Here is a 21,121-nt window from a genome sequence, read left to right as displayed (position 1 = left end):
GGTTAAATACGTGCACTAATTATCTTACAAGTTGGCCTAACTCAAAAGAAACCTAACGAGGCAACCACACATTGATACTTGATCAATCTATTAACACACTGTTCAAAGCAATCACAAAATCGGAAGTCTCAAAGGTACACAATTTCAAATATTCAAGTTTATGAATGTAATTCTAAGTCACACATATTCTCTTTATTTTTTTTTATAATGTTTGAGTCCAAATTACTTTGTTATCATTTTCTCTTTATCTTTAGTAGTGGTTTTCAATAGCTTGCTTTTAGCTCAAAAATCTCAAATTGCAGTATGCTTCTAATTTTTGGTCTTTTTGTTTTTTCAGCAAACAACTTATTTTTGAGCTGATAGTCAAACTATTTCGCCCACTATAGTGAATAGCTCTGTGCTCATTTATACCCCATCTCTTTGTTTTTTCATCAATGAAAGTGCGACAGTTTTGGACATAGTCCTGATCTAGAATAATCTCTACCCATCTTAGATGGGGAAACATCCCATTACCTTTATTGCAAATTCATAAATCAAACTATTTCTTTGGTACGGTTCTTTATTTATAAAAGTTTCAAGAGAGAGCATCTCAAGCACTAGTCTAGCCATCCAGGTCTTTTCACTTTCTTGGCAAATTGTTTGCTACAATTCAAGCAAAACACTGTTTCATTACACAAGGAACTTTGAGAACCAATGCACCTGGCTAAATAAGTTGGGGTATAAAGACAATATAATTCTACCTAAACCTGAAAGAATCACTAAAATTCACAAATGAAATGATGAAATAATTGATGGTAGCAAAATAAGTCAAAAACAATGCTACAAAACAATTATAGGAAGTAGAAGATTTGGAAGGCAAAACTCTTTTGTTAAACTCATTATCTGTCTGATCGACCAATGAAGTGTTAATAGATGTGAGACACTGAGACATGAAATAATGTATTTTAATTGATGAGAAGGACTCATCACGTGTAACGATCTCCCTCACCTAAGATTTTATGATTTGGACTCATCACGTATTTTAATTGTTGTTAGGTCATTAACCAAACAAATTCATAGAAACATTTGAGATTTGTTAATGCGCTTTCAACAATACTGTCATCATCTTGGGGTCGCTCATTCTATCATGATCAACATTTTTCAATTCTTGTGCTTTTGAAGGGAAACTAATTTGTTTGGCACGTAATCCATACAACGGCCAATGAATTGCTAATATCGATTTTGATATTTTTTGGGATCTTAATAATATGAGGGGTATTGTAAATAAAAAATTAAAAAATAAATAAAGATATTGTTTTTAATCACCTGGTGTGGTAAGGTTGGTCGAGTTGCCTAGTATGGAACCCCCATCAGTTTGTGGCCAGCAGGTTTGAGGGGCCTTCAGGTTTGTGCGCCTGCGGCGGGAAATTAGTTTGGCTTTGCTGGGATACTCTCGTGGACCTCGGTTTGAATACTGACTGGGTGGGTGTGTTACTAACTCGCTAAAGTAACCGAAATGACTTGTTATCTCATTCCCGATTAAAAAAAAAAAGAAAAAAAAAGAATATTATTTTTATTAATGGGTTCAACGTGTCACGTAGAATGATCTGCTCCCACCCAAATTATTGTCAGGCCATTTGCCAAGCAAGTAACAAATTGGTATTCAAGATTGTTGATACACTTTCAACCATTCAATCATCATCCTTGGGGTCACTCTCATGATCAAAAATTTTCAAGTCTTGGGCTCTTCCCATCTTTTTTGTATCACACACTCATCATATTCTTTTCACAAAGCAAAACAATGCAAATTGCATAGAATCAAATAGCAGTGGAGTCGTGAAGCATATAACATAGATATTCTCCAATAAGTGGGAACCTTTTAAGAGACAAAAGCAAAGGCAATAGACATTTATAGAGCGAAACAAAGAACTTGACTTGTCGAGTAATTGAAAACTGTGAAAGGATTTTTTCTCCCAACTTTCTTCATGGTCTCACTGGACCCAACCATCTTAACCCAGACCACATGCATTCATACCCTTTTTTCTTTGAGAACCATTTCGGATGAGGAAAGTATATGGGAGCTTTAGACTTTTGCTGTAAAATTTGAAACTGAACGGTGTGAAAGCTCCTCTTTCTGTGTTTCCAATCCCCACATTTAATCTGAAATGTTGTGAAATCAAAAGAGGAAAGAAAAGCTGAAACCTAACGGCCTTGTTGAAAGTTTGATACCCAGTTTTTACTGGATCCTCCCAGTCTGGGTTTGTTTAGGAGAGTATCTGATTCTTCATGAACTACATAAATGTTCCTTTCAAGATATTCTTCATCTTTAGTTGTTTTTATTTAATTGTTAGAAATCTATAAAGTTCAAATTGATTCTAATTTGGTTTAGGTCTAAAATTTATGTTCATGTCTAATATGAAACCCTAATTGTCAAAAAATAATATATATATATTTTTTTTGGCAAAGAATTGTCAAAAAATAATATGAAACCCTAATTTGCCTTCTCAAAAAGATACCATACCACTTTTTCGAACACCCAGGAATTCCTCAAAACCGGTTCACAAACCTAAGCTCGAAACTAGTTCTCCTGCCGAACTCTACAATCTTTCAGAAGCAAGAAGCTCTGGTTGCTAATAGATATGTACTTTAGGCGATGTTTCAAATTTTGGAAAGGTGAAAACTTCGGTACTCCAGATTTACGAATATGTAAGAGAAAATTAGAATAATATTAGTAAATATAAATCTTATAATTTAGTCACGAATTTACTGTGAATGTCACTTAGATATCGGCATGGTGAAATTATGAAAATGACGACAAATATTTCAGTTGCTACTAAGATATCTAAAATTTTGTTTTTAGGGGTTCAAACCCATAGCTGTACGTATGGAAAAGTTATGGCACTCTCAAAACGTCTATCCACATTTCTTCTTTCTTAAGATAATGACATATTAAGTGTTCTAAAACAAAATACCAACAAGAAACATGAGTAGCGTTCACTTGGTCATCTGGTGATCAAAAATTTCATGATCACCTACTATTGGGTTTAAATTTAATAACTGAGATTAGAATTATCCTGCTCGCATTTTAAAATTCACGATTTAGGGTCTAGAATAGCCCACATGCCAAGCAAGCTAGGCGCATGTAAGCAGATAGTAGAGAATTGAATCAGCCAATGCTCTAATTAGATAAGCTGCAACCAAGTACGTAATCCTTAAAAGATTTTCTCAGACTTTCTAAACCAGTTGGTGGCTAAACAAATAAACAAAGGCCTCTGGATGGCTGTGGAAGTTTGCAAGCTGTAACAAACAACAATAAAATAGCCATCCCTTTACCAGAAAAAGGACATAAATGGTCTGTCTTCCTTAAATTTGGGTGTCAAAATTGATATATATCCAAGGTGGGAGGCTAGAAAGTGGAACAGAATAGAGTGATATAAGGGCCAAAGATTGCAACTGTTTGATAAAGAATAGAGTGAATAATATTAGTAAATCGAAGGATTGCAACTGTTTGATAAAGAAAGTGGGAGCCTCTCCTCTAGTCCTACACTCCTACGCTCAAAGGCCAGTGGGGTGCCTTTACCCTGTTCATCGCCTCATATCAATTTGCAGAGTTATTTGATTGGAAGACTGAAGTCGCGTGATCATAATGCAACATACCTACCGATGGACTCGTTCATGTTGGACATATACTGGGTTTCGAACAACACTATTTTGAGAACCCCACTGAATGCTTCAAGGAAAGAATGAAGGAAAATAAAAACGGTGTTTTTATGTTGTGACTAATGGGGAATTGTTTTTCATTTTTGGATTTCTAGCCCTCGTTTGCCAAAAAATTATCGAGATTGCCCAATTTTGTCATTAATTCTTTCTCTAACCTTTTGAGGCAAAATCATAATCACTAAATAGTAAATACAAATGGGATTCTCCTAACGTGTACAGTTTCTAGATTTAAGAACATTTTTCTTTTCCACCAAGAAGAAAGTTACTTTGATGACAACTCGCTTTCAAGAATAATTCTTAGAAAAAAAGAAAGAAAGAAACAGCACAAATAATAAATCATCCAACTCTTTGATTATCATATGGTTGTTACAGTGCTGAACTAAATTACTGTGTTCATTTCGTTTTTTTAACAGCATGTAATGACTAACGACTTTCAGCAGTTTTACATTGTAAAACCAACTTGTATAAAAGCTACCGAGAGGCTCATAATCCAAAATAATCTTTATTTAATGTAGGATATATACACAATCACAATATGCAATATTCATAATTTTTCATTTCACACTCGCCCGTTAAATCAAATTAAGGCCAAATTTTAAAAAGAAGGAAGATAATAGTATCAACAATATGTGAATCGATTTTCCACTATCTTCCAAACTCCAAAGTCCACACTGATGTCATGATCATCATCCAAGAAAGAAGAAAACAAGATATAAAAAAGGGCAAGCAAAATTATAGGGGAAAAGAACCAACCATGCACATTATCCCCCCTCCCCTCCTCACATGACCCAAACCCTACAAGCCAATAACATAACAGATATTTGGTGCTTTGGTGGACCCACCAAGTCTTTTTCTTTGCCAAACAGCTAGCACAAAGAGGAAAGGATCTTTCTCTTTTAGCCAAAAGAACATTCGCACATAGATGGTCACCATTCATTTGAATACTATAGCCAAAACAAGACTTGAGAGTCCCCTTGATTGTTTACCTGAATCAGAAGTGCTTATCTGATATAATGTTTAACCAAACTTGGGAACATCATCATGGATTCATGGTTGCGGTCTTGGTCAAGTATCATGCTTTCATGGTGATGCTGATGAGGAGGGGATGGGCTCGTGCTTCTGCTGCTCTTTAGGGAAGCCGAAATCCTCAAAAAGATTCTGAATAATGGTGTCAAAAGTATTAGAATTATAACCAAGAGAACAAGCATTATGTTAGAGAAACCATCATAGGGCTGCATGATAATATTATCACACTCCCCTTTCAGAAAAATAAAGAGGCGGCTTTTAAGTTTTTATGTAGAACTTTTGGAACAGTCGAGAGAAACTTTAAAAGATTAAGCTTCAGCTATTAACCACAGCCGACATTTTCTCCACCATCAAGTCACATGAAAATTTGGGTCCTAATCTCTCTCATATTAGAAGAGATGAATAAGTTACGTTATTGATTCCTGATGGAAATTAACAACATGATGTGCATAAAAATACATATATGTGATGAAGTGCAGATGCATTGCAGTTTTCCAGTCAAATATGGACATACCATGGCATCATTGATTGCATAAGCCACACAGTAGTGCTCCTGAAAATCAGCAGTGTGGGACAAAACTTCAGAATAAAGAATGATATACCCACTTTTCAAAAAAAAAAAAATGATATACCCATCCAAATTAGTGAACAATTGACAATAAACCTATGTTTGCCTCCCAACTAACCACTACCTCCCAAATAAAGGGGAGCGATAGGGGTGATCCCAAATAAAGCAGCAGTTTCCAGTACAACAGAATGATTGACATGGTTCAGCCTCCAAACAATATGACCGATGGTTGCTTGTGACCATTCACACCCTAGGTCACCAGGACTCGCTGCGGTCCATGAACCATGGGCCAGCGTGTGTATATGCTGATATGTGCTTAAGCATATGCACAAAAACAGAGGAAACCAACTTGACTAATCTAGGACCACCACTGTAAATCCTTGTGGAATAAATTTTTTACCAAATAAATCCTAGCACTATTTTTATTTTACGACAGAAAGGAGGAGTTGACTTGCCTGCATCATGTGCCATTCTTCAAATTCATCAAACAATTCCAATCGTTCAATCCTAATGAACAAGACATCAAATATGAGAATCTTGTCAAGAATGTTTCAGAGATGATAGTGAGCTTGCCAGATAAAAAGTTGATAGAAAGAGAAAGAGCACAAAAATGGAAAAGAAAAGGACCCTTCATATGCTACAAAGAAGCTTTAGAACCTCAAAAAGCAGAAATGGTACCACAATATCACAACCATATATGATCTAGGGAATCTAAACTGCAATAAAAATAAGAAAAAAAAACTAAAATCAGGAAAGGGCTTCCAGAGAAGTCCAGTGGGTTCTCATTTTCTGTAAAGTAAGAACCAGCAAAGGCAGCTACCCCTTTTCTAACATTCATTCCCTGAACCCCAGTTTAAGTTCTTAACAGAATTCTCAATATCTTCTGCTAAGGACAGAACTTCTTTTGTTCTTTTTTAAGTTTTTTACAGAAGGACCAAGGATAAAATTGTATACTTCATGAAACACAGACACTAGATGCAACACTCTGGTAGCAATATTTATCACCGAGGTCCTTTATTTCCCAGATTCCTACACTCACATAACTGGTAGAACATAGTCTATATCCCCTCGCTCTCGTCCCCAAGAAAATGAAGTGAACCGTGCCATTGCAAAGATGGATAAACTACTCGAAATATTCCAAGATGTAGATCCTACATACCTGCGTCTTTCTTGAGCTTCAACAAAACTACTATATACTCTCAGCATGTCCCAGGCAACAGCTCTCTGAAACCCCACACATAAAAAATCACAATATTAAAATAAAGATGACATCATTGAGTGAGATAGAAATAAAAGACGAAATTATGCAAATAAAAGAAACCCCAAATATAAAATTAACAAATTTCATTTTGAAAGGAAGCTGAACAATAATCAACAACCAAGATGTCTTGAACTTTAAATATATAAGGGGCACTCTTCAATACATGCCATAATTTGAACATCAGATAAGAAACAGAAATTTTACTTGAATTTTTTTTTGGTCTGAAAAAATTTTACTTGAATGATTTCAGTAACCTACAGCGAAAAAAAAATATCACATTTTTATTTGTGCACATCTAGTTTCTGCATCTACATTACTGCTCCATAATTCACTGTTGTAAATTGCCTCTCTACCCCAGAAAATAAAAAGTTACTGGTGTGTCATCATATACTTCATGGTCCAAAAGACACTGTTAAATATATACCTGCCATCCTCGATCAAGAAAAAGTCTTTCCTTTGCCTGCAATGTTGGCGTATCATGTATTCCCAAGAGCGAACAACCTCGACTCTGAAAATCAGAACACAAAAATGCTCACTTCAAGTCTTTATTCCGGTAACATGAGGTTTTATTAAGCAGCATAGCTTTGCCCAAAGTAATAAACAGATAAAATTAAGCATGAATCAGAAGATGTGAATTGTTTCAGGAACGATAAGGTATAGGCAGGTAGCCTGTCTTCCAAGTGTTTCAAAATTTATTCCATTTATCACTTGTTCTTTTTTACATGAGTTTGATTGTAAAATAAAAAGCAGAGGTGTCCTCCTACTTCTCATGCAATGCTTATGTGAAACAACATGCAAGCAGAAAGAAAGAAAGAAAGATATAGAGAAAATGAAAAAAAATTTGAGAAGAAAGAAAGATATAGACTTCATCTGCGGAAACAAAAAGCATGGAAACATGTAGTCTGGCCAAAACAATTCCAGTCAAAATATTTCCAATCCATGGGTTTTGGCCAACTGGCAATAGAGCAATGTTAATAAGTGATGCCCTGGCTCACCATGGAAACATGTAGTCTTGTTACATCTATCTAGGGATTGGAAATCCACTCTTTTGTTTTCAACCAGTTACCAGAGTGCGAGCTCAGGTACTGGTACTCCTATAGTCCTATAGTATCTTATACAGACAATGTAGTTTCTAAGGAAAGCCAAAAAATTTGCATCAGCATCTATAATTATATTTTGTGGATCAAGATGAATATAACATTAATTTGAAAACCAAAACAATTTTATTATTAATTTGTTGTGATCTTTTGTTATGTTCATTTTGGTTCATTTCCTTCTCTATGAACAATTCTCCACCCCACGGCTCTTCTTTAATTTCTTTTTCTTTTTCATTAAGTTTGTTACCTCTCACTAGTGAACTGAAAACTGAAATAACAAAAAGAGATAGATATGTAAAGGACTAAATTGAATACATTTTAAAGATACATGCCGTATTATTCAGAATATAAACAAGAAAATTAAAGAAAAGGAGAAGTATAACAGACCTCCAAGTTTCTGATCATCTGCTGCCCAAAAGCATCATCTGGATGAATCTGTTGAGGCACCACAATGAGGTGTAAACAAAACCATATATATAAGAAACTTATATAAAACCATCACTCTATTGTACCGAATCACAAATCAAAACAAGCAACAAAGATCAAACTATAAAGACTTTATAAGTTGAAGAGGCATGTTACCTGCTCATATAAGAAAAAAATTGCTGTTGAAAATGTTTTTGATGCCCAGCCAACTATGGCACGACTAGATTCTGGATCAATGTATATCAAAACGCATTCTGCAATTATAAAAGTTGGCAGGCTGATAATAATATCAGAAAAAAATCAATAAATCAATCATGAAAGAATCTAAATAACAAATTAAAATATCACGACTTTCCATAATTATATTAGGGGAGACTGAAGAAAATAACAACAAAAAGAAGAAGATTGATTGAAATCGTTACTATACTGCAGGTCCAAAAGCTTTCACTAGACCAAAGAAGGCCAACAAGAAAAAAATTAGTACAGGCCCTCTAGCATGAGCTTGCTCGAATGTAGTATACTTTCGTTCTTCCTTGCAATCTTGCTTGTCTCTTTATTAGCAAATTCCAAACTTAAAATTATTTATCTCATTTATACAAGGAAAAATTGTTTCCTACTTATTTCTCCCACTCTCTCTGCTCAAAACATCAGCAGGCCTTATAATTTTATTTTTGTTTATAGAAACCAACAGGTTTTTTAGGTATCCCAGATGGAGTAACCAACAATTTCAACAGTAAATTTAGATAATTCAGAAGTGTAGACGAGTATTTTATAATACAACACTTTGTATTAGTATTAATAACAGAATCTGAGTGACACAAAGCATCACAGTCTTTTAACGAGGATACAATAGTTATTATTTTGAAATGGAAGGATCATGATATGCCATAAAAAAAGACATTAATAGCTCAAAGATCCATAGAATGTTCAAAGACGGTGATGAAATCCAAATCAACAAAGGAAGAATATTGCCTCTAAGCACATACCTGGGATCCATACCAGCCAAAGCTATGACCTCGTTTAATTGATGTATGTCGCGCAAATCAACTGGAAGTAGCTTATAGCAGTCACTGAGCACTTCTCCTCTCTCTACAAAAGTAAAAATGCTAAAATGGTGTACTAAGAGGAGTTCAAATCTGTACATAACTACGAAGAAAAGTATTTTTCTTTTGAAAACAATCAAATAAAACGATCCTGATGATATGCATCCAAGTCATGCATGAATGTTGCAGCTATTCCCAATTCAGGTACGTACTTAACAAGTCTTCAAGAGCAGTCCGAACACATGTAGTCTATTCAAAAGCACTCAACAATAGATTCATAGCACCAGCAACAAAGGAGTACTGACCTCGAGATATTGATGCTGTTGCACTAATTTTGTCCCTCATTTGACTGCAGGTTTCAATAATTGTTGCCTTCTTTCTAGTAACCTACCAAGAAAGACCATATAACTCAAGCTTCTTCTGTGACATAGGTGCAACTTAAACACAGAGGATGGAGGACAACATTTCTCGGTACTAGATGACTTAAATGCTAACTAAGCCAAATCAGAGGCTTGGTTAGCATGAGTTCATCCACAGAGTATTGACTCTTAAAACTTTTAATGTAACTTGGCACACTGCATCCACACAGCACAGTCAGTGTGTTGCCAACAGTACCCACACAGTAGTTAATGGTTTATAATGTGTACCTCCTTAAAATCCAACTCCACATATAAATATGGTGCTCTCCCTTCATCCTGTCAACAAAGAGGTCAAGTAAAACAAAAACAAAAAAATGTCAGTACCCGACAACAACAAAAATGTCACATATATACTCTGTTATCAACACCTTAACAGACAGAACAAAGAAAACTGACAACAGTAAACTATGAAACTTAACCATACAACAGTTTGGTATATCCTAATCCCCGAAACTATCTTAAAAAGGGTTCATCCTATTTCACAATTACAAAGCCAGACCACTCAAATGGATATGTCAATGCAACTCCAATGCATCTCAATTACTAAATGAATCCACACAAAAACCATGAAAACAAACCACCTGCAACTGGAAATATGTGGTATCAAAGCCAGCTCCAAGTGATAGTATCTGCTTCTTCAACCCACCCTTTTCGCGGACTTCAGTATCAAGAAACTGATTCATAAGCTTGCGAAGCGCAGCCCAGCGGGCAAAGTAACCTTCATCAGTTAAGCACAACAAAACCAACCAAGAAATCAAAACTCTTGACCAGTGATTAAATCCTGAGCTGTGAACTCTTATCACAACAACAAAATAAAAAATCATACCGCGGTTAATAATGGGTGATCTTCTGACAGGTCTTCTCACAAATAAATGGACATAATCATCTTTCATGTAACCCTTTTTCACACAGGACCTTAATCACAGCAAATACAGTTCAAAGTTAGCAACTTTGTATCTGAACTCAGCACCACCAAACTTGTAAAGTTCAATTCTTTGGGTTTTTCTTCGAACCCAAAAAAGAATGTGAGTGAAAATGAATATACGATTCAACCAGAACATAATCTTTTGTTGGGTTTTCGAAGCGAAAATATATGCAAAAATATAATAGAATAGAGAAATAAGAAAATCTGGGAGTACAGTTTGCTGGCGGAAGCGTCGTCGTTTGTGGCCTGAACTGCTTCCTTGTTGCTCTGCCAATCAGCCACTGGCTTCGCCATCGATTCTGAGATGCAAGGTTTTCCTTTCCCTCTTTTGCTTTGCGGGTTCGTTTGGTTGCTATGCCTCCCACTTAAATACTTTTCTCGTTCTTAGAATAAAAAAAAAAACATTTCTATATTTGTTTTTTTTATTTTGTATATTTATGCCTACTCATTTATTATTCAAAAATTATACAATAACAACACGTCTACAAAATTTTGATTTTCAAGTTGAGTTACTAAATCTTAATTATCGAATTAACCTTAGCAGTCCTTATCTAGATCTTGGAATGAGTAAATTTCATAGTTCAATTCCAGAATCAATATTCAATCTTATGGATCTCAAGTAGAGTTGGCAACCAATACTACATAAGCTAAAGAAAAAGGAACGCGCCTCACGCGCGAGAAAGAAGAGGAAAGTGTGAGCTCGATCTCTCCCGATCGAACGCCGGCGGTGCTCTTGCCGCTGCGTTTCCGGTCCGGGAGAGGATGTTGGTTTGGGAGTTCAGTGGGGCTAAGGAGTTGAAGGGCGGTCCAGGGTGGGAGGAGGCTGTTTCGATCTGGGTTCGGGTGGAGCTGGGTTCGATCTGGGTTTGGGGTTGGACGGGGGTCTGCAGGTGTGATTCCGTGTTGTTTCTGGGGCAGTTGGAGTGGCTCTGGGACACGGATGGCCGGCGGCGAACCGTGGAGGCTCTGCGGCAACTGGGGGCTGGGGGACGGTCGCTGAGATCTCGATCTGGTTGGTTCTGGATTGGGTTTCGGGCACCAATCGGGTTGAAGAAGGGCCTGCACAGTGTCGTGGTGATGCGGTGGTGCAGGGTTGCTGCGCGGCGGCGTCGTGCTACTTGGGGGCGGTCTGGTGCCGGCGATTGCAGATCGATGCTTGCTTGGTAGGCTTCTACTTTGGGCCTATGGGAGAGATGGTGGATGGGCCGGGCTTCGGCTGTTTGGCTTTGCTGCTGTTTTTTATTTTATGCTTGTTTGTTTGTTCTTCTTTCAGTTGTTGCTTTGTCAGTAATAACCTCCGACCGTGTTCCGGTAGGAGGCAGTGGCCTGTGTGCCAGTCTTTGCACCTTGTGTGCCTACTTTGCTCTAGGTAGGCGGCGAGTTCCTTGCACTTGCAAATGGTCGCTGCCTCTTAGTAGCAGAGGGAATTTAAGTGTCACTGGATGTAGTGTCCGGTGGCATCATAATGGGAAAGCTGTGCATATGGTAGTTATGCTTTGCTGCAGTCGGGTTGCAGATCAAGTTATCTTTCCGTTGTGTCACCGCTGCGTTAATGCAGTTAAAGCAAATAGAGTCGCCAGTAGAGCGCTCTTTGCTAGTTGGTGCTTTGTTGAGTACAAGCATTTAGTAGAAAATCAGGATAGTATTTCAGGATGTTCTACTTATTGTAATCAGGGGTTTAGACTCAATGTCCCCCCCTTGTATTCGACAGTTTCTTTAATTAAGGCTATCAAGGCTTGAGGGCTGCCGCACCGCCCTTTTCTAAAAAAAAAAAAAAAAAAAGTAGAGTTGGCATTCATACCCATTGGGTAATACCCACCCAATAATAGTTTGTGGGTAACCATCAAATAATTCGCGGGTATGTGTAATACCCAACCCATTTCTAATATGGGCAGGGTTTTTTTTTTTTTTTTTTTAAAAAAAAATTTAAGGCCTTTAGCCTATTAAAGGCTGAGATTTTTTTTTTAAAATTTTAAATACTCACTATTTAAGCACCCCCATTCCCCATCTGGGGATATTTTCAAATAGTCAATTGAGTATTTCAAATGCTTGAGACAGTGTTTAAGAAAGAAATTGTTGGTTTAGTCACGAGGAAGCAATACGTTTAAAACAAATATTTATTTCCGTAAAACAATTTTCACAACTTGGCGATTAAATGTAAAATAATAAAATTCGGTTCGTAAATGAACCATCCTCACGGATCGCCTTTTGAATCGTTTTTTTCACAATTATACGATGATCCAACGGTCGGATCCTCATGGATCGCCTTTTGAATCGTTTTTATACAATTATACGATGATCCAACGGTCAGATCCTCACGGATCACCCTTAAGATCATCCTCACAAAATTATACGAAGATCCAACGGTAGGATCCTCACTGATCGCCTTTTGAATCGTCTTTTCATAATTATACGATGATCCAACGGTCGGATCCTCACGGATCACCCTTAAGATCATCCTCTCACACGGATCGCCTTTTGAACCATCTTTTCACAATTATACAATGATCCAACAGTCAGATCCTCACGGATCGCCCTTAAGGTCATCCTCTCAAAATTATACGAAGATCCAACGGTCGGATCCTCACGGATCGCCTTTTGAACCATCTTTTCACAATTATACGATGATCCAACGGTCAAATCCTCACGGATCGCCTTTTGAATCATCTTTTCACAATTATACGATGATCCAACGGTCGGATCCTCACGGATCGCCTTTTGAACCATCTTTTCACAATTATATGATGATCCAACTGTCAGATCCTCACGGATCGCCTTTTGAATCATCTTTTCACAATTATATGATGATCCAACAGTCGGATCCTCACGGATCGCCCTTAGGATCATTCTATCAAAATTATACGAAGATCCAACGGTCGGATCCTCATGGATTGCCTTTTGAACCATCTTTTCACAATTATACAATGATCCAACGGTTAGATCCTCATCCAAGATCACACAAAGTCATCGGTACACCCCGTATAGGTTTTCTGTTTTTTTTTTTTTTTTTAGAATAAGAAAATTATAAAAATGCCCCATATGTTGGTTGAAAAATAATAGTTCTCAATTAAAAAAAAAAATTGGGTGTGGTTTACAATTTTATATGGGTATTTGGGTAAAATTTGGGTACCCACGAGTATACCCATACCCCACCCATTTTTATACGGGTATTTTGTAATTACCCATACCCATAAACTATGGGTATTACCCGTTAACAAATACCCAAAAGGAAAAATTACCCGCGGGTACCCGTACCCGTGGGTTTTAATGCCATCCCTACTCAAGGGCCTTTCTCTAGATGGAAATGGCTTGACTGGAGTGGTAGACGTTTTCAAGTTATAAAATGTGACCTTTCTCCAACTAGGTGGTAACAAACCGGAAGGGATCACCGAGGTCCAAAACTATAGATGCAACTGTATTTTCAATGTTTTTTTTTTTTTTTTTTTTGACTTTGTCAAGGAGAACCTAAAGGCTTCCTAGGCCCAAGATAAACCCCTTCGGCGCATGTGAAATGCTCCAACTGTGCATTGCAGCACAGTGCCTGGCCACTTTGACAACTTTGGGGTTCGAACCTGTATTTTCAATGTTTACCACACTAGATTTGGGATCCGGTAACATAAAAAAATTCTCATATTTTCTAAAATATCAACAAACCTTGCATTGGTTGGACCTGCGTAGTAACAAATTGCATGGCCAAGTACCCAAATGGATATGGAACACAAGCACATAAACTTCAGAGTTCTTGGACCTTTCTTACAACGTCCTTTTGCTCAACCATCCCCTATTTTCTTTCCCTGGGTAAACGTACAAGTTTTAAGGCTTCATTCCATCAAACATCATATTCTATACAATTTTTGACAACAAATTAGTTGGAGAAATATCACCTTTGATTTGCAATCTGAGTACGTTGAGTGGCGTGCTTCCACAGTGTCTTGGAAACTTCAGTGATGATTTAAGAGTTTTAAACCTTAGAAACAACCATTTTCAAGGCAATCTTCCACAAACATACACCAACAGAAGCAATTTGAGGATGATTAATGTTAGTGAGAACAAACTTCAAGGGAGATTACCGAGGTCATTGGCGAATTGTGCGATGCTTGAGTTCATTGTTCTCTCAGACAATCAATTCAATGATGTTTTCCCCTTTTGGTTGGGAAATCTCCCAGAGTTAAAACTTTCGGCACTGCGCCATAGAATGTGTCATTGGGAAACAGATAAAGAACCTTTGTTTCCCCGAGTTGCGCATTCTTGATCTGTCTCACAATAATTTCAGTCGTAAGTTTCCATTTGAGCTCATCTTTTCTAGCAATGCTATGAGAGGCATAACTGTAAGCTACTCCACATACATGGACACATACTCTAATCTAAAAGTCGGTGCTTTTGTGCAGTCTTTCTGTTATGAGTACTCAATCACCATAGCAAATAAAGATGTTGATAGATACTACCAGAAGAGTTCAAGAAGACCTCGGGGCATGGTTGACATTTCAAGCAACAATTTTGAAGGCACGATTCCTGAATTCATTGGGAACCTGAAAGGGCTTCGCTCTCTAAATATTTCCTACAACTTTTCACTGGTTATATCCCATCAATATTGGGCACTTAACATTGCTTGAATCACTGGACCTTTCACAAAACAAGCTCTGTGGAGAGATTCCTCATCAAATGACTCAGCTTATATTCCTTGCTGAATTCAATGTTTCTCACAACAATCTCACAGGTCCTATACCACATGGAACACAGTTTACTACATTCGACCACACTTCATACGAGGAAAACACAGGGTTGTGTGGAGATGCATTGCCAAAGAAATGTGGAATCAATCCTAAGACTCCTCTACCACCAACTGCAACTTTTGAAGAAAATGATTTAAACTCTGGAATTGAATTTGATTGGAAATTTGTTTTGGCCGGGTTTGCGAGTGGGTTGGTTGTTGGAGTGGTTCTTGCGGATGCTGTGATAACAAGGAGGCATGAGTTGTTTATTGAGATAGTTGCAAAATTGATCAAAGTATTGAGGAAAGGCCCAGAAGTTGAGTTCAAAAGGTCATGCATCTATGTTTTTCTTTCTTTTACCATCTCTTATGTCTTTCTCCACTGTAGTCAATGTATGGATGTATAACACTGATATATGGTAGTTATGTTGAAGTGATGCACATATCAATTCATCATTATTGCCTGCTTATATATGTGTTCAACAACATTCGTTCTTTAATTCATTTTATCTTATGCTTCTACATTTCTAGTAATGAAATTTTTTTTTCCTACTAGAAACAAGTATATACGAATTGTTTAGGTCTTGGATTATGAGGTGATGGTAAGGGCATGTTTATGATGGTGATGGAAAGGGTATAAGTATAGTATAAAAAACAAAAGCAAAAGATCCTACCATGTGAGAAGCGGAAAAAATAAAAATAAAACAGAGTTATGAATGTGCAGAACATTTCTTTGTACATATGGAGCGAATGAGGATTGCTGATGGAAAAAAGCAAAATACTTATTGAAGACATGTTGCAATCAATTTTACAGTAATACAGTATAACTGATCAAAACAAAAAAGAAATAATAAAAGCAGAATCTTAGTTTATAGGGTGGTGCTTGTTTAAGGTAACTGGTTTTTGAAATGGAATGAAACTGATGAGAGAACTTTTACAAATTTGAAGAGTATCCTGTTGCAATGTTTTATCAAAACAAAATTTAGATGAGAAAATTCACATATTTTTGGATAGTTGTCCCTAGTTTCCTCAATTTCAGGAACGTATTTTAAGTTTTTAGTGAACTTTTATCTTTAACTCTTTGTTGGAATGTATTTTGAATGGAACTGCTCATATTTTGTGAACTTTGACTATGTCATCCCCTTCCTTAATTTGGGTGACTTGACTTCAAGTAATCTTAACGTATTAGTTTAATTGAAGACCTTGAGTCCAATCACATACAACAGTATTAATTATCACTAATAGCCCTGTGATATCATTGCAATGCCTAAACAACGTACAAGACCTATAATGATATTGATGGAAGCTAATGTGTTGGTCTTTAATTCGAGTGAAGACGTCTTTCTAGTATGGAACTTTTTGTCTTTTAACTTCTGGTCATCTGAATAGCCCATTTATTAGGTAACTGGATGAATTGACTAGAATGAAATTAACTCATCTTTACGGAAGTCGAGCACATGTTCTTGTAAGTATATGCAGTTTCAAATGCCCTTGTTCTTGTGATGCAATGGCTCAATAATTTGAGTCCAGTCTGTATTCTATATATAGCTTTCTCACTTTTACTCCGATCCTTATCTAGTGAAGAGTGCACTTTAATTAAGATATCAAAATAGATACCATGGGGTTATCCCTTTTCTTATTGGTATCCATGTGTATGCTTTCAAGTGTTCTGTTATTTCATGTTGTGGTTGCCAACAATTTCTCTTCTTTGCTGCAATCTTGCCATGAAGAGGAGAGGTTTGCCTTGCTACAGTTCAAGGAAAGCTTTATCATCAATTCATCTGTTCCGATCATTGGTGCTAATCCAAAGATTTTATCATGGAAACTGGGTGGCAAAAATAACAACTGCTGTTCATGGGATGGTGTCGAATGTGATGAGAAGACAGGTCATGTGATTGCTCTTGATCTTAGTAGCAGTTGTCTCTATGGCTCTATCAACTCCACTAGTAGCCTCTTCCGTCTTGTTCATCTTCAGAGGCTGAACCTTGCAAACAATTACTTCAATTACTCTCAAATTCCTTCTGCCATTAGGAATTTTCCAAGGCTCAGGTATCTTAACCTCTCTAACTCTATCTTTTCTGGTGAAGTCCCATATGAAGTTTCACTGTTGTCAAAGTTGTCAACCCTTGATCTATCTTTCAATTTTGATAGATCAAGGGTTGGCTCTGTCTTTCCTGGTGAAACATTGTTGAAACTGAATGCATCCACTATGAGAAGACTAGTTCAAAACTTAACCAGTCTTCAAAAGCTTCATCTCAGTTTCATCAACATATCCTCGCCAGTACCCAACTCCATAGCAAATTTATCGTTTTTGACATCTCTCCTCCTTGAAGATTGTGCGCTCTTTGGTGAACTCCCCATAAGAATTTTTAAATTGCAAAACTTAAAAACTCTTAGTGTGAGGTTCAACCAAAATCTCGTTGGTCATGTGCCTGAATTTAATAGAAGTAGTCCTCTCATGTCACTGGATATCAGTGGATGCAGTTTCTCAGGGGTGATTCCATTTTCAGTTGGTAATCTTAAGCAGCTCAATTATTTGCGCCTTTCAGAAAATAGATTTACTGGTCCAGTCCCTGCATCCTTAGCAAACCTCACCCAACTTGTAAAATTAGCACTTTGTTATAATAATCTTAGTGCTGGTCCCTTGTCTTGGGTTGGTAAGCAAACCAAACTTGCTAGTCTAGGACTTCGAGGCATCAATTTAAGTGGTTACATCCCGTCTTCTCTTAGCAACCTCACAGAGCTCAATTATCTTAACCTTGGTGTTAATGAGCTAACCGGCCCAATCCCATCTTCGCTAGGTAACCTTAGCAGACTAGTTGGCATAGAACTTGGTCAAAATAAATTTTATGGACCAATTCCCGAGTTATTCTACAATTTCATAAACCTCCGAACCCTTTCACTATATAGCAATAGTCTGAGCGGTGTTGTGGAGTTTGACAGGTTTCTCAAGTTACAAAATGTCACCGAAATCATGTTATCTGATAACAAATTGGAGTTGCTCACTGAGTCCAGATCTCCAAATGCAAGTGTTCCACAGCTCAGTGTCCTAGGGTTGAGATCATGCAGCGTAAGAGAGTTTCCAGATTTCCTAAGATTCCAACAAAAATTGCAGTGGCTGGACCTTGCTGCAAACAATTTGCAGGGGCCAGTACCGAAATGGATATGGAACACAAGCACTGAAACTTTGCAGATGCTGCTCATTCATGACAACTTCCTTTCAGGCTTTGGCCAACCTCAAGCTGACCAACATCTAGTTGTTCTTCCCTGGCTTAACTTACGTATGTTGTGCTTTTCGCACAACTCCTTAGAGGGACCCTTACCAATACCTCCACCATGCATCGAAATTTATGATGTTTCGGCTAACCAACTATCTGGAGAAATTTTACCATTGATCTGCCATCTGACTTCTCTTCAGTTGCTTGACTTGTCAAACAACAAGTTGAGTGGCATGCTTCCACAGTGTCTTGGATACTTTAGTGACTATCTGAAGGTCTTAAGACTTGGAAACAACTCTTTTCAAGGCATTCTTCCCCAAATATACAGCCAGAGAAGCATACTCAAGATGATTGATGTTAGTCACAACCAATTACATGGGCAATTACCGAGGTCATTGGCGAATTGTGTAATGCTCGAGTTTCTTGGTCTCTCAAACAATTATTTTAGTGATGTATTCCCTTTTTGGTTGGGGACTCTTCCGGAGTTAAAAGTTTTAGCATTGCGCAATAATGGCTTCCGTGGTGTGTTAGGAAAGCCTGAATACAGTCGTGGTTTCCCCAAGTTGAGCATTTTTGATTTGTCTTACAATAATTTCACAGGTCCGTTTCTGATTGACTACATCTTTTCTAAGAATGCTATGATGAGAGTGGACATCAGTGTAAACCAGTCGACATATATGAAGGCAGACATTAATTATGGGGACAATGGCTTGATTACTTCTTTTGCCTACTCAATAAGCATTGCAGTTAAAGGTTTGGAGTTGTACTATCCACGGCTTCAAGAAGCCTTTGCAGTCATTGATATCTCAAGCAATAGATTTGAAGGGAGGATACATGAATTCATTGGGAATCTAAAAGGGCTTCGCTCTCTCAACGTCTCAAATAACATTTTCACTGGTTCCATTCCATCGTTCTTGGGGAACTTAACACTGCTTGAATCATTGGATGTTTCCCAAAACAAGCTCTCAGGGGAGATTCCTCAGCAATTGGTGAAGCTCACTTTCCTTGCCAAGTTCAATGTTTCCCACAACAAGCTCACCGGTCCTATACCACATGGAACCCAACTTACCTCTTTCGACATGACTTCCTACGAGTGCAACTCAGGATTGTGTGGAGATCCATTGCCAGAGAAATGTGGAAATCCTTCCCTTCCACCTTCAAGTGTAGAAGAAAATGATCCAATTGAATTTGATTGGAAGTTTGTTGTTGCGGGGTTTGGAAGTGGGTTGGTTGTAGGAGTAGTTCTTGCGGACCTTTTGATCACAAGGTTTCGTGAACGGTTTATCAAGATTGTTGGAATGATCACACAAATGAAAAGGAGAAGACAGAGGAGAAACTAAAATTGATGAGACGTCTATTACAAGGTTATGTTTTTTCTTCTGTTTGCCTTTTTTTTTTTTTTTTTTGCTTTTGCTTCCCTGTACCCTTGCCTTATGTCTGCTGTTTGTACTTATAATTTGATTGATGGATGCATTAGCAACCAGAGTAGTACTAGTTGTTATATAGACGAACAAGTAACCTATGCAAATAAATATTTCAGAATGTTCCACATAATGATTGTATTACTTACCTCTAGATAGATAAGACTTGTGTAATGTGCTTAATCTATACTATATTTAAGAGAATAAGGCTTACTATGTGGGATGTTGTTGTCCTTTCTTTTCCTTTTTTCACCTAAAAAGGCCAAACAAGAGTCCCTTCTCTCTTGTGAGGGTTAGGTTTTTTACAAAGTAGTGGCGGTGGATCTCTTGAGTCCTGATCTTGCCGGCATACTTTAGCGTATGTGGCGGTGTCGGATAGGAGTGGAGTGGGGTTGGGTGATTTGGTGCTTTTGTACAACGTGGTTGTGCAGCATGGAGGAGGCCTTGGTGGATCTGACGAAGCGTATGGCGATTGATGATGCAGAAGATCTGAATGTGATCCAAATCTCGGATCTGGATGACATTGTGGTTCGCAAGTTCTGGTTGGTTGGAAGACTGTTAACTAATAAGGAGTTTTGTTTTGAAGCCTTAAGAAGTACTATGAAAAGGCTGTGGGCTCTGAGGGAGGAGGTCACCATCTTTCAATGGGAAGATTCGGATCGTATACTCTTTTCTTTTGGTTCAGATGCCTACCGTAGGAAAGTGTTAAGAGGGAGCCCATGGACTTTTGATCATGCTATGCTTTTGCTTTCTGCAACTGATGGAATAGTTGATCCAAAGACTATTCCACTAAGTTCTCAGGCTTTTTGGATCAGGGTTCGAGGTATTAAACCTACCTTCATGAATCTCAGATTAGCAGAGCGCATTGGACGACAACTGGGAACCTATTATCCTGTGGGGGGAGGGATTGGTAAGGATTGTAGTGGGAGATTTCTCCGTATCAGGGTGGGTTTGGAGGTTGCTAAACCCTTGCAGAGATGGGTTAATATTTCATTAGTAGTTGGACTAGCATTGGAGAAATTTCCTTTGGAGTATGAACATTTGCCTTACCTGTGCTTCTTTTGTGGGAGATTAGACCATGTGAGTTTAGGATGTCTATTGCACAAGGAGGGAGTCATTACAGAGGAAAGGTTTGGAAGATGGAAAACGCTTTCCAGGGATGTTTACTCGATTGATCCAAATGGTCAGATGCAAGGAAAAAGGTTTGGCTTGATTCCTAAACCTAAAGGCTAGGTAATGAATGTAGCCGAGAATGACATTACGGGATCAGTTCGAACACTGCTGGAATTCGAGGAGGTAGATGGAGT

General features: G+C 37.7%; 3 protein-coding genes across 3 annotated transcripts; 2 read left to right on the top strand and 1 right to left on the bottom strand.

Moving 5' to 3' along the window:
- Positions 1-4,179: 4,179 nt before the first annotated feature.
- Positions 4,180-10,821, bottom strand: LOC133717508 (leucine carboxyl methyltransferase 1 homolog). Its single transcript, XM_062144224.1, has 13 exons — positions 10,679-10,821; positions 10,366-10,454; positions 10,121-10,257; positions 9,768-9,815; positions 9,426-9,507; positions 9,064-9,166; positions 8,234-8,354; positions 8,039-8,086; positions 6,979-7,062; positions 6,453-6,517; positions 5,749-5,800; positions 5,240-5,278; positions 4,180-4,857 (listed from the first exon to the last, which is right to left on the bottom strand). The coding sequence occupies exons 1-13, from the start codon at positions 10,756-10,758 to the stop codon at positions 4,780-4,782; spliced, it is 1,026 nt and encodes a 341-aa protein (XP_062000208.1). The 5' UTR covers positions 10,759-10,821; the 3' UTR covers positions 4,180-4,779.
- A 4,305-nt stretch (positions 10,822-15,126) lies between these two features.
- On the top strand, positions 15,127-15,582 carry LOC133716563 (putative receptor like protein 25). The gene has a single exon (XM_062143260.1). The coding sequence runs from the start codon at positions 15,127-15,129 to the stop codon at positions 15,580-15,582; it is 456 nt and encodes a 151-aa protein (XP_061999244.1).
- A 1,184-nt stretch (positions 15,583-16,766) lies between these two features.
- On the top strand, positions 16,767-20,032 carry LOC133717389 (receptor-like protein 6). Its single transcript, XM_062144092.1, has one exon. It carries the CDS (start codon positions 16,794-16,796, stop codon positions 19,731-19,733), a length of 2,940 nt encoding a protein of 979 aa, XP_062000076.1. The 5' UTR covers positions 16,767-16,793; the 3' UTR covers positions 19,734-20,032.
- Positions 20,033-21,121: the final 1,089 nt, after the last annotated feature.

This window comes from Rosa rugosa, chromosome 6 (genome assembly GCF_958449725.1).
Source record: "Rosa rugosa chromosome 6, drRosRugo1.1, whole genome shotgun sequence".
NCBI classification, from domain to species: domain Eukaryota; kingdom Viridiplantae; phylum Streptophyta; class Magnoliopsida; order Rosales; family Rosaceae; genus Rosa; species Rosa rugosa.
Note: the sequence above shows the minus strand (reverse complement) of the source record. Positions and strands in the feature narration are given on the sequence as shown.